Source organism: Prionailurus viverrinus, chromosome F1 (genome assembly GCF_022837055.1).
Source record: "Prionailurus viverrinus isolate Anna chromosome F1, UM_Priviv_1.0, whole genome shotgun sequence".
Taxonomy (NCBI): Eukaryota; Metazoa; Chordata; class Mammalia; order Carnivora; family Felidae; genus Prionailurus; species Prionailurus viverrinus.
In genome coordinates, this window is record NC_062577.1 from 66,399,616 (window position 1) to 66,413,167 (window position 13,552).

Genomic DNA, 13,552 nt, shown 5'->3' on the forward strand with positions numbered 1-13,552 from the left:
AAAGACCGTGAAGAAAGCTTCCTAGGGTCATGGGTACTATAAATTTTATATGCCTTCTGCTCCCGGCACAGGGACAAGACGAGGAGAAAACAGTGTGTGCCTGCAAGAGTGCTCTGTGGCTGTTGGACAGACAGAGCGGAAGGTGCCTTTTGTGAAGCCTGCTTAGGGGACGTTTAGCCAGGAAGCGGGGCATGCTGCAGACCTTGTCGTGACCTTGGGCCTTTATCCAAAGAGCAGTGGGTAGCCATAAAGGGTTTAAAGGACGGAGATGGCGGTGACCTAATCCTATTAGAGAACATTTTGGGTAGGGCCAGCGTGGGTTCCTAGAGTCCAAGATGAGACTGTGAAGGCAGACGTAGAGTCCCCAGCTACCACTGGGGAGTCTTCTTTTTTTTGACGGATTTATTACATTTTCGTGCCTTTAGTTGTTAGTGCGATTGTTTCCCCGAATGTTTGACAGGCATTTATACTTCTTGTTTGTGTGTGCGAATTGCCTTCTTATCCACCGTACTGTTGATAAAAGTACAACGTGGGGATGGCTTAAGGCCAAGGCCACCTGCTGTGAGCCAGAGTGCTGGCTCTGGGACTTCCAGCAACCTCCGTGGCTTTGGTCTGCCTCAGTTTCCTCTTCTGCAACATGGGGACCGTGATTGTGTGCCTCTCGGGTGATGGGGGCTGAAGGGTAGGCCGGTGTGCCGGCTGCAGAGCAGAGCTCACCGCTGTGTGTAAGTGTCTGACACGCACACGCGCACACAGCTCTGGGTCCCACGTGTGTTGTAACGGGTTCCCTCTCTGCTTTCATGTTTTTATTAATATATTTTTAAACTGATTCTTAAACACTGTCCTGTTTTTTGAACCACAAAACTTTATCTGCAGTGAACAGATGTCTTCCATTGCTGTGAAACAAGTCAGACATTCTGACTTAGTTTTTTAGAATACTTTACAAATAGCCTTTTAATCCATTTGTAATCTATTTTGGCTTATTACTATAAGACAAGGCTCCAAATACGTTCCCCCCCCCCCCCCCAGAAGCCGATGAGTTGGCCGAGCTCCCTGTGTTGACATACCCTTCCTCCCTCCCTGCTGCTTTTGGCTCCCTGTCACATGTCAGACCAGTATACACGCTTTAGGGAACGTGGTCCTGCCCTGTCAGCCTGGAGCTCCATCCTTGTGTCGTACCAGACTGCTGAGAATTAAGACAGCGTAAGTAATCATTTGTCAGATACTCAGTCGTTTCTGCCCTGACCTCATTAGAACTTGCAGTGACCAGTTACTTACTTTGGCTCAGTTCGTAAATTGTCCCGCCATCTCATTTGGGGTTGGCGTATCCTTGTACTTAAGAATACACTCCTCAGCAGAGTTGTATACTCTGTAGGCTTTCCACATGTAGGCTTTCACATTTCTTAAGATTATTCCTAGATGTTTATTTTTTTAATGGTTTAGTTGCTGTTAAGAGTACAGTATTTTTACCCTACACATAAGAAAGAAGTTGTGTTTTGTATATTTTTCTTATATCCAGCCATATTCCTTGACTGCCCATTGGTTCTAAGAATTTTTCATTCTGGGGTCAACTGCAGTTCTGATATTATCTGCAAATAATCCGTTTTTTCTCTACTTTTAGTGTATCTTTTTTTCTGCTTTAGGATATGCTAGAATTTCCGAAACAATGTTAAGTACCGTATTTTTTTCATTTTAAGACTTTTGAGCATAAAGCATGCTACTGATTCATTAATAGCCCGGGGGGGCTATCATATGAAATACATACACACCTTGTAATGACATCACAATATCAGAAATGTTAGAGGTGCATCTCAGAATTGAAATAAGATAACAGTAGTGGTGGCCATCCTTACTTTATTCCTCGTTTTATTGGGAATGCCTAACCCATTTTAAATATGGTATCGGCTGTTGATTTGTGCTGGACAGTGTCTGTAATATTTTTTCAAATAAAACAAAAGGTTCTAATTCTGCCAGACAGTAATGGGAAAGGCGTACTGTTTGGTTTCAGTAAAACATGGAAATTGTGGCTGTGCACATGTCGTCTCTGACAGCCGGTCTGTTTCAGCTTTTTCCTCTGATAGCCTCAGATGGCAGGAACCCCTGCACCGAGCAAGGTCTGTGCTACTTTCGCACTCGGAGCTCCCTGTTTGCCCCGGCCATCAGGATGGCGTGTCAGCGCCCTAGAGCTGTAGTACAGATTGCCATGAATTTGGTGACTCAAAACAAGAGAAAATCGTTCTCAAAGGTCCGGAGGCCAGAAATCTGAAATCCGCATCCCTGGGCCAACATCGGGGTGTCGCAGAGCCCTGCTCCCTCCAGGGGCTCTAGGTGAGCATCCCATTCCAGTGTCGGGTGGCCGCCTGCATCGCTTGGCCTGTGGCCACGTCACTCCTGTCTTCGAGGCCACCTTCTTCAAACCTCGCCTCTGTCTTCACACACCTTCTGTACACAGAGCTGGTGTGTGTAGTCGGGAACGTCTGTGAACTCGTCGGTGCCGAAGGAAGGCTTTTAGAGATACGTGTTACTCGTTCCCTCTGGAAAGAACACTGCAGATGCCTGGAGATGGCTCCGCTTTCGTTCACAGAAAGTCCGTCCACCAGAAGTGTGCCAAGAGCCCCTCCACCTCGGCCCCTTCGGCCGTCGCCAGTCTCCAGCTCTACGGCAACCGAGACGCGGGCCGAGTACACTCCTTCCAAGACTGTTATGAAGACAGAATTACAAGCTGGTCAGTGCAGACTAGAGCGCGGAGAGAAAAACGACGTCAGCATGTCGGTTCGGTAGTAAATGGGTCGTGCCGGGAAGCCGCCCCTTGGCACGTGGCTGTGCAGCAACCGGCTGTTGGTGAAACCCGCCCGCTCACCCGGGACACAGCGCGGACTGAGGGGCAGAGGCCGCCTTCGAGCCCGCCCAGCACAGGACTGCGCTTGTCCCCTCTGCCTCCTACGAGCCTTGGAGATAGGGACATGACCCTTGCCAGGAGCTGGGGCTGAGCCCGTCCACCCACGGGCCGGGCCCTAGGGAGGACGAGAAGGCGAGGGTGAGTGGGAGGGCCCCCCTTTGGACCCTGGCTCAGAGGAGCCCAAATGTGGGCCGGTCGCCGACGCTCTCCGCGGGCCGGCGCCACACCGGAAGTGAGCCGTGTGCCGTGTGCCAGGCCGGCCGCCGTAGGAGAGGCAGTTTCGGGGGCGGGGCTTGGCGCATCGGGTCGCGAGAGGGCCATCGTGCGGGGGTTTTAGAAGACGAAATGCACACGCACGGGTTAAACTCTCACGTGAGGGGCGCCCGGTGTCTCGGTTGGTTAAGGGTTCACTTCAGCTCCGGTCGTGATCTCACAGTTCGTGGGTTTGAGCCCCGCGTCGGGCTCGGAGCCTGGAGCCGGATTCGGATTCTGTGTCTCCCTCTGTCTCTGCCCCTCCCCCACTTGCGCGCGCCTGTGCTCGCTCGCTCTCTCAAAAATAAATATTTAAAAATTCTTTTTAAAAAAAGGACATTTGGGGTGCCTGGGTGGCTCAGTCGGTTAAGCGTCCGACTTCGGCTCAGGTCATGATCTTGTGGTCTGTGAGTTCAAGCCCCACGTCGGGCTCTGTGCTGATGGCTCGGAGCCTGGAGCCTGCTTCGGATTCTGTGTCTCCCTCTCTCTCTGCCCCTCCCCTGCTCGCGCTCTCTCTCAAAAATGAAATAAACATTAAGTAAATAAACTTTCATGTGAACTAGGTAGCACAGCCTGTTAGCCATTACTATTAGTATGGTTTTGCTATTCTTCCTAATATTATATCTTTGACATACGATAATGCTTGCTATCACAATGCCTGGTGCCTATAGATAGTTGATAAATACCACTTTTCGCTCCTCTGCTGGCTGACTTTGGGTCCAGGCGCCTGCCTGCTGCTGAGGGAGACCTCACGGTCTCCTGGGGCTCCCGAGGCAGCCCTTTTGCTCTGCTGCGATTTCAAAAGCCAGTCTAGTGATTAACATCAGAACAGGCGTTAGGGTGAACGCGGCTGAGGGGCACTGGTCGGCAGGGCCGGCAGGTCACCGGTCTGTCTGCAGAAAGCTGGTGGGGTCGACGTGGGAAGGCCCTGAGGGTGTTGAAAGTTAGGTCGGTGTGGTGCAATAAAAAACCCAGTGATAAAGGACCGAAAGGGAAACAGCAACCAAAAAGGGCAATAAACGTGGGCTTAGTGGGCTTATTATGTGTTTCCTAGGAGTTAAGGTAAGAAAGGGAGTTTATTTATGTGCATATCCTGTTCTGAAAAGATGCCCTAATAGTTAAAAATAGCTTAGTAATTTGTTACTTTTTTTGATAGCGTGTTGCAAGTTAAGTAGCTTGCATTCACACGCAGTACGTGCCTCTTGCCGCGGAACTATTCGAGCAAATACGGAAGGAGTTTGCAGACATCTGCCTTACAGAAGGGAGAGAGGATTCGATGTAGCCCCTGTGCACAGCCCTGTCTGCCTGTAGGACATCAGGGACTAGGAGGACTTGTAAATATACACCCTGCAGCAGCCAGGTCATACACAACAAGCCAAATTAATCGTTACAAAGCCAGACCACCATTCATAATTAAAAAGCAAAGATAGCAGAGATTGGAAACTAAAAGCCACTCTGCAGCCCGGGTGACAACGGATCCTCCCCGGGGCTTGGGGGGATCCAGGCCCCTGAAGGCAGGTGCAGCCAGTGCTCTGCAGCCATGACGCGGAAGGCCAACTTTGAGAACACCGAGCGAGGAGTGAGGGGCTCTGTACCTCGTCCTAGCGGGTAGCTCTCCACCGGTGGCTGGTCGTAGCTGGTAACCCTGGATGGTATGTAGTCAGGACGACTTGCATCTGGAGTCATTTCTCAGCCGGACACCTGGCCCCGGGGGGGGGGGCGGGGGGCACCTGTGTGCTCACGGTGCCACTGTGCACAGAGGAAACACGGGGAGGGGAGGCCCTGGTGAATTAAGGGTAGACCAGTGGGGGTGGGGGGGAGCATTTGGACTGTTTGCTCTTTGGTATTTTCTGCAACGTTCTGCAAGTGACATGTTACTTTTGGTTAGTTTTTAGAAAGTGTTTCATCCAATGTGTGGAGTCTCCACGATAGCACAGCGCACAGATGGCCGGCAGCGTCACTGCCCTGTGGGAGCCAAGCACCCGGGGCCGCGAGATGCTTGCGAGTAAGGGAGCTGCTGGGACGGTGACGAGCAGTTGGCACTGTTTCCGGGAGAGAGCTGACGCTCTGTTGGGGAGTGAAGCCTTCTGCTTGAGCACCGCCTCCCATGTGAGGTTAAAGGGACGGAAGAGGCACCTTCCCTGTAGCTGTGACTGAGGCTTTTCCGGAACATTCTGGTAGAAGGGTCAAAGGCCATGGGATTGTTTAGCCCGAAGGCAGGAAAACGGAGGTAAGACCTAACGCATTTTACTCAAATGGAAAATAGGGGCGCCTGGGTGGCGCAGTCGGTTAAGCGTCCGACTTCAGCCAGGTCACGATCTCGCGGTCCGTGAGTTCGAGCCCCGCGTCGGGCTCTTGGCTGATGGCTCAGAGCCTGGAGCCTGTTTCCGATACTGTGTCTCCCTCTCTCTCTGCCCCTCCCCCGTTCATGCTCTGTCTCTCTCTGTCCCAAAAATAAATAAACGTTGAAAAAAAAAAAAGAAAATAGAACATAGGGAGACGGGCTGGGGTCAGGTACGGAGAGTTTCTCGTTTTTAACCTTTTACCATTGTGAAGTGTAGCACATCCACGCAGAAATGTACAGAAAGCCCAAGTATGTGACTTCATGAGCTGCGGCCCAGCAGCCGCGTCGCCAGCACCCAGAACGTTGCTTCCCAGTCGGAACACCCTTCTTCCTCCCTGAAGGTGACCCCGTCCTGGCTTCTGTGAGGTGCCCGCTGTAGTTTTGCCTGGCTTGGGACGTGATGTAAGTGGACAGGTAGTGTGTCTTTGCTCAGTGTCCTGTTTAGATGATGACCCACTGTGCTGCGTGTGGTTCCAGCTCTGTGGTGTTTGACGCCGTGGAACGTTCCGTCGCCAGTATGTGCCGCCATCTATCCGTTGCACTTTTCCTGGACGTTTGGGCTGTTTCCGGGTTGTCTGTTCCCAGTAAGGCCACTCTGTGTACGTGCGTCCAGGTGTAGAAGTGGGACTGCGCACTTGTAGGGCGTGTATATTCCCGCCTGTCCCGCGTATCGTGAACTGGTTTCCGGTAGGGAGTGGGAGCTGCTGCCCCCGTGGTCGAGCGCGGTCTGGGGGTGGGCAGTAAGTCTGTGGCCTTCCCGTGCGTTTCCCCAATGTGAGGACATCGAGCGCGGTCTCACAGGTTTGTTGATCTTTCCAGCGTCATCGAGTTCCTGTGCTACATTCTACCCACCGGTTATTCTTTCCACGCAGTGGATTATGGGTCAGTCACTAAGTGCGGAATTTCAGGAGGCACGGCACTGTGATCCTTGTCGGGAGTGCTGGTCCTCCCCAGCAGACTGTTGGCTAAGGGCACCTGCCCTTCCCCGGCACGCGGGAGGCGCGTGGGAGGCACGTGGGAAGCTGCGTTCAAGGACCCAGGCATTTTCAGAGCACAGAGAAAGTGCTCCGTAGGGTAAGCGCGGAGTAACGGAGAAGCACAAAATGAGGGGCTGCAGAGGCACCCACTCCCCAACCCAGAGCTGGGTGAGGCTTCCTGGGGAGAGGATATTTGAGGCAGCCCCTGAGAGCCTTTGGTCAGAAGCAGCGCCACAGGTACATTCTAAGCCTCCGAGGACACGCACAGACGCACAGGAGGGAGAGCCCAGCCCCACTGCCCGTGGGGAGTTGGAGGTTGGGTGCTCCAGGGAGACCGGAGGGAAAGGGCACCAGCCGGGCATCCTGGCCTCACAGGCCGTGGGGACGAAATGGCGATGAAACAGGAAATCAGTTTCTCACTGGGGAGGAATGTGGACTGCTGACCATAGGATTGACCTCTTGGACAAGCCTACGTGGGATCAGTTGAATTTCCCCCAGCAGACAACAGAAGTTATCTTTGGGGGAGTCATAACTGCAGTGAGCGCACAGTGGGGGTGCAGAGTGAGGCCTGGGTTTATCAGCAGCCCGCCTCAGGCCTCAGTTTGCACGTAATTTGGGAGTCAAGCCCGCCTACCTGGCAGAGCTGTGAAGGCGTGCTGGGATGGCGTCACCATTAGACCCTAAATGGTGCCCCCGCGGTGGTGGGTTTAAGTCGCTCACAACCTGCTGGGGGGGTAAGTGGTGGGGGGTGGGGGGGGGCGGGGGGGGGGGCGGCGGCCGAGGCAGAGGCCTAGCCTCGGGCTGTTTCCACAGAACTGGGCTGGGGGGGGGGGGGGCGGGAGTTGTGCCCCGGGGGTCCCGGGCGGGGCAGGGCATGTGCGGCGTAGCCGCCTTCCTGAAGGAGTGACTCCAGTGGTCCTGCAAGCCGAGGGTTAGATCGGTTAGATCGGCGTCTGTTGGCTCCGCTCAAACCCCTCCTCCCGCTAAACTTCCCAAAGAGGCGGTCCTTCGGAGGAAACGAAAGTGAAATTGAGCCGGGCCACTTCGCCGCAGCCAGGCCGGCCGCACGCCCAGGCTGCCTACCGCGCTCTCCCCGGGGGCGAGTGCGTCTGCCCGGAGGAAGGGGGGGGGGGGCCGGCCCAGCTGGGGAGGGGAGCGCCCGGAGGGGGAGGGTCGCCAGCGCCGCTCCAGGTCATGCGTCGGGGGCGCCATGGACCCCAGGCAGGTGAGCCGGTGGCGCCCGAACGGGCCTCGGGCCCGCCCGTTTGCGTGTGTGCGTGTGGGTGGGCGTGTGCGCGCGGGTGTGAGCGTGGGTGGGCGTGCGCGCGCCGCATTCTGGGCGTCTGCGTCGTGCCCCTCGATTGTGCAGAGCCGAGCAGCGGGCAAGGGCGCCCGGCCTGAGCGCCGGTCCAGGCGGCCCCCTGCCTTTCTGAAGCCGCCCAGCGCTGGCGCCTCTTGGGCAGTGTGCCTCACTGATAGGCGTACCCTCTCTGCACGCTTTCCACTTCCCTGAGGCTCCTGGGGAATGAAAACCAGCCCTTACACCTGTGGGAGAAAGTTTGTACACAGCATCTTTATTCATCGCTGCCCCAGACTGGAAAACCCAAACGTCCCTCAACAGGTGGTTGGCCCAGCGCCCCGGGGGATGGGGACAGTGCTGTACCGCTAGGCAACAGCAAGAGGACGGAGCCTGGTACAGCCCTGGTACAACGGGCCAACCTCAGGCTCACTTTGCTAAGCGGAAGCGAGCCTCAGAGGACTACAGGCCACGAGTCCGTTTACATGACACTTGGGGACGCCCTGCGCTGGGGGGACAGGAAACAGATGGGCCGGGGAGCGGCTGTGGGGGCGGGGTGTGGGGACAGGCGGCGCTCGGGTCGTGGTTGTGGCCACAGTATAGGGCCGCGCGTGCTCGGACTCTGTGCGATCAGAACGCATAGGATATACGCCAGAGTCTGCGCTTTGGGTAAATTATGCCTCCGTTTTTCAAAGACGCGTGCTTTTCGTTCCCCTCTGCCAAAGGGCTAGGGATTCCCGGTCTGAAAGGAAAGCATTCCTTCGCCCAGAGCAGTCTATTGCCCGGTGGAGCCCGTGTGGTAAAGGGGGGGGCTCAGCTCTTGAGCCGAGATTCCTGCAACTACACGAGAGCGAATTTACAGGCCGGTGAGCGCGGACCGGCTGGGAGATGTTGAGACATTGGAAGGGTCCCCGTCAGCTGGCTGCCGCTGTCCTGCTCTCGTTCCCATTCAGTGGCTCCAAAGGGCTGTCCCCAAGCCATGCTTTGGCTGGGCTTGGCTTTCAGGAGACTTAAGGGGGCATAAAGACAAAATAACCTCCCTGTAGATTTCCTCAAAATAAGTTTTATGAACAAACACAGTATACTTTCCCTTTTCTCCGTGTTCACTCTGTGCACTCGTATATATGCGCATGCGTATATCCTTGGGGGGTTTTCTGTTTCCAAAATGAGATAGAACATAATGTTCTTCAAGTTGCCTTTTTGTAATGTAACTTAACTTTGTGTCATTCCTAAATTTTTCCAGGTGAATACAGGTAGATTACAACACGCTGTTTGAAAAAAAAAACCACAAAGCCCTGCCGTCCCATAGCCTCACTACCTCACTAGCTCAGCCCCTCATCTGTAGGGGGACATTCAGATATTTTGCAAGTGTTGCCAAGTAGTAGCAGTTTAAATCTAGAAAGCAGCTAGCTAGAAACTGACTTCAGCCGCTCTGCAAAAAAAAAAAAAATTCTTTTACCCGCGTCACTGCCACAGCTAACAGGAAAATCCCTAAAGTCCCCATAACAGCCCTGTGAGGGCGCAGCTCCCTCTGTGCCCTCGTTCGCTTGGGCGCAGCACTATGGTGCGGGGGGAGGGGGGGTGCAGAGATGGGCTCGCGCTCCTGGGGTCGTCTTTTCAACAAGTGTTGGCTCAGGATCGGCTTTGTGGCTGGAGCTGTCTTAGCGCTAGGAGTGCAGAGATAACGGACGAGGTCCTCCTCCCTCCAGAGCTCCCTGTGAAGTGGACTGTGCCCCTCCCCCATCGGTACTACCTGCGGAATATTGGGAGCGGAGGCTTGAGTAATTTCTAGAGCACCTACCAGTCTGTGCCATTAACAAGAAAAGCGGTAGTATGCTAAAAGGTAAAGCTGAGAGGGAGGGGTTCAAGCAGAGGAAACTCCAGAGGGCTGGGAGTCCGAGGTCTCCAGGGAAGGTGGCATTAAGGAGCTGTCCAGGGACTGGGTCACAGTTGTGATGGGGGCGGCAGAGAGCGCGGGACAGGGGATCGAGTGCAGGCTTTGTGGCAGCCCGGGCGGGCGAGAGGTAATAGGCTGGTGCTGGAAAAAGCCACCTTTGTGAGAAGCGGGGTGGGGGCGGGGGGGATAGCACTCTGCAACCAGCCAGCAGATGGGGACGAGGGAGGAAGGCAGGTGGCCGGGGCTGGCTCGGGTTTCTACTTTTCATAACCACAGGGAGAACGCGGCTGTCCACAGTCCACAGGGGCAAGAAGGGCAGAGGGGCTGGGGGGGCGGGGGGAGGAGGTTAGTTTGGTCCAGAGTGTGTGGCGTCTGAGGTTGTGGCGGAACGTGAGCGGGCGGGTCGTCTGAGCTTCAGCACCAGGCGGTGGCTGCGGAGACTAGATTTGAACACTGTTTCTGAAGCGGGGGGGTGGCGTGGAGGAGATCAAGGGGAAGGCAGAGCGGCCCTTGGACAAAATCTTGGGACTGGTTATACGTAAGGGTGGGAGAAAGGGACGCGGACGGACAGGTGGCAGGAGCCCTTTGGTGCCGTCCTCCCCGGGAGGCGGCAGGAGGACCGATGGTGAAGAGCTGCCAGTGCACGGCCACCAAAGCCAACCGCAGGGGACACCTAACCCAAGTTCAGGAGCAGGGGTTCTGCGTGTCCGTGGAAGCCTTGGAGCAGGAGGAGGGGCAGGGGCCTCGGGCAGAAGAGGGACCAGCCCCGAGGCCCCGAGTGGAGGGCAGGAAGCCTCAGGAGCCGTGGACCCACGGGAGCCCCACGGGAGCACGGTGGGAGGTGTACAGACCGGGGGTGGGGGTCGCCCTCGGGCAGGGGCAGGAATCTGCAAACTGCAGCCCTCAGACCGCGTGTTTTTGTTCTCCGTGTTGTGTGTGGTTGCCTTGGCCGCTCGGTCGAAGACCCGTCTGGTCCCGTTCGGAAGGCTTCCTGACCCTGGGGCGAGGTGCAGGTCTGAGGTGTGGCAGCCTCGGCTAGAGTAACGGGGGAGTGAGTGAGGAGTGGACGGGCCCCTCGTGTGGCAGCTGTTGAGGAGCCCACGTGAGGGTGCCGGAGCGTGGCCAGCCAAGTGCCAGAGTCCCCTCGTTGTGACCAGAGACGCGGGGGGCAGAGGGTGAGGGTCACCGAAGGCACAGCTGCCAGCAGGTCCCTGGAGCCTCCGGGAAGTTCAGACAAGGGGACGAGCGCGAGGAGCATTGTGGGTATATGTTGACCCCCGGGTCCCTGAGCACCTCTGGCCACCGCTGTCCTCCGGGGAGCCGGGGCGGGGCAGGGGGTGAGCCTGGTCCGTGCCGGGGCGGGACGGGCTCGCGGGTGCCGGTGTTCTGGTAAAGGTGCGGCAGCCTGAGGGAGCCTGGGGCCGCCGTCCCGGGGAACAGGATTCTGCCAGCTGTACCCGTCCAGCCTCGGAGGCTTTGGGTCAAAGTGCCCGGCGTCTCTTCCGTACCTGGGCACCACGCTGAAGTGTGAGGACGGAGTGGCCTTTTTTTCCCAAGGAAACCGTCCAGCCCCCCAAAACCGGATCCTGGGCGCCCGTGAGGGCCTCCGGCTCATCAGTCCCCGTGCGCATTTCGCTCTCTTCCCCGGTCCAAACGGGACCCCGCGGAGAGACGCTGGGGCCCTGCCGAGGCTGCTTCCTGGTCCCTTGACTCCCTGGGCGTTTTGAGGTTATTGTTCTGGTTTTGTTTTTAAAACGAAGTAACATTTGTTTGTGTGTTTGTTTTAATCTCAGAAGGGTAATGATTTTAGAAGGTGGAAGGATTCCCTCTCGGCTCCCCATAATCCTGCCAAAGGGGAAGGAGGGCGCTAGGTTGCTGGAGAGGCTCGGCTGCGGCATGAGAGCCCTCGCGTGCTCCCTCATGCTTCCCTCTGGCGGTCCCCAGGCAGTGCTGGGGGGGGGGGGGCACCCTTGCTGGGTCACATGCCCACTCGTCCCTCACCCCGCCCCTCCAGAGTCAGGTGCAGCGCCCCAGGCAGTACCGACCTGGGGGGCGGGCTCACCACTGCCCTCCTAATGCGCTTTCTTCTCCGTCTTCTTCTGCAGGGGTTCGCCCTCCACAGGCACCACTCCCACCCAGTTCAAGGCCGTGAGCCCAGCAAGCTTAGACACCAGCAGCCAGGGCCAAGATCTTACCCGAATAGTTTCCAGCTCCAGCAAATAGAGTTTCTCAGGGGGCGGCTCCCTGCCGTGCCCCTCACTGGAAAGCAGACCCCTCCGCTGCCACCGTTCGCCCCTGCACTCTGGCCGCGGTTTCCAGGACCACCCGCCAGAAGCAGGGGACTGGAGACCTGGGGTATCCCCAGGGGCGTGCCTCCCAGAAGTCAGGTGCTCCAGAGAGGGTCCTGGTGTCCTGCCCCACGTGGCAGGGCTTTGCCGAGGAGAGGCGTCGACAGGCTTTCCTCACGTTTCCAGGACCTAGGTATCAGCCAGGGCCAGGAACGGACGGTCTTAGAGCTTTTGCGGGAGCTGGGGGAAGGGAAGGCGGCCACAGCACATGATCTGGCTGGGAAGCTCGGAGTCCCAAAGAAGGAAGTCAATCGAGTCTTATATTCCCTGGCAAAGAAGGGTAAGCTCCATCAGGAGGCGGGAACGCCCCCCTTGTGGAGAATCGCCCCCGCGGTTCAGGCCTGGAACCCGCGTAGCCAAGTAGCCGACACAGACCGTGCTCGCCAGGGCGCTGGGAACTCGGACCCGGGTTTGGACCCTGAAGACCGGAGCTCCGAGTCTGAGTCGGAAGCCGCTCCTGAGCCTTCGGACATGGCTGAGATCAAAGAGAAGATCTGCAGCTACCTGTTCAACGTGTGCAACGCCTCTGCCCTGAACTTGGCCAAAAACATCGGCCTCAGCAAGGCCCGAGACGTCAGTGCCGTGCTGATCGACTTGGAACGGCAGGGGGACGTGTGCCGGCAGGGGACGACCCCCCCGGTGTGGTACCTGACTGACAGGAAGCGCGAGCGGATGCAGATAAAGAGAGACCCGGACGGCGCGCCCGAGGCCGGTCCGGCTGCCGTCCCCGAGGCCAAGGGAGACGTGGCGCTCCCGCCCCGCGACGCGGCCGGGCCCCAGGCCGCGGACGACGCGGCGGCCACAGAAGACGCGGAGAATGGCCGGGAACCTGCCGCAAAGCCGGAGGGCAGGCGGGAGGCCGCGCCGGAGCCGGCGAAGCCAAAGCCGCCCGCCCAGGACAACGGCCCCTCGAAGACAGGGTACGTGGACTTTGAGAACGGCCAGTGGGCCACGGACGACATCCCCGATGACCTGAACAGCATCCACGCGGCCCCAGGTGAGTTTCGAGCCATCATGGAGATGCCCTCCTTCTACGGTCACGGCTGGCCGCGGTGCTCGCCCTACAAGAAGCTGGCGGAGTGCCAGCTGAAGAACCCCGTCAGCGGGCTGCTGGAGTACGCCCAGTTCGCCGCCCAGCCCTGTGAGTTCCACCTGCTGGAGCAGAGCGGGCCGCCCCACGAGCCCCGGTAAGAGCCCGCCCGGGGCCCCCCCGCCCCCCCTCGGTGTCTCTGCCTCTTGGCTGCACCGCCCGCGTCGGCCCCTCCTGCAGATGTAGAGCCGGGAGCCGGCCAGAGTCCCGGCCGAGCGAGGGGCGGGCTGGGCCTTTGGCTGGGACGCAGCTTCTTGGGACAGGGCCGCCCTCGCGCCTCGGCGTGGCGCCCGCGTCCCCCCGGGCCACAGGTGATGGAGACGACTCCCCGCCCCTTCCGTGCGCCTTCCCCCCCCCTTTCCAGAGAGGCACGACTCCCCCCCCCTTCCGTGCGCCTTCCCCCCCCTTTCCAGAGAGGCACGACTCCCCCCCCTTCCGTGCGCCTTCC

General features: G+C 57.8%; 1 protein-coding gene across 4 annotated transcripts in view; it reads left to right on the forward strand.

Annotated features, from left to right (window-relative positions):
* ADAR (adenosine deaminase RNA specific) overlaps window positions 1-13,552 on the forward strand; it is a 39,165-nt gene that overhangs the window by 7,907 nt on the left and 17,706 nt on the right. For 3 of the 4 annotated variants that reach the window (XM_047839594.1, XM_047839596.1, XM_047839595.1), the window contains exons 1-2: window positions 7,562-7,697; window positions 11,772-13,201. In XM_047839594.1, coding sequence (XP_047695550.1) covers window positions 7,683-7,697; window positions 11,772-13,201 — 1,445 coding nt within the window. In that variant the 5' untranslated portion in view covers window positions 7,562-7,682. Of the gene's footprint in view, window positions 1-7,561; window positions 7,698-11,771; window positions 13,202-13,552 lie in introns of those variants that run through there. The other variant, XM_047839597.1, reaches the window with a different exon arrangement.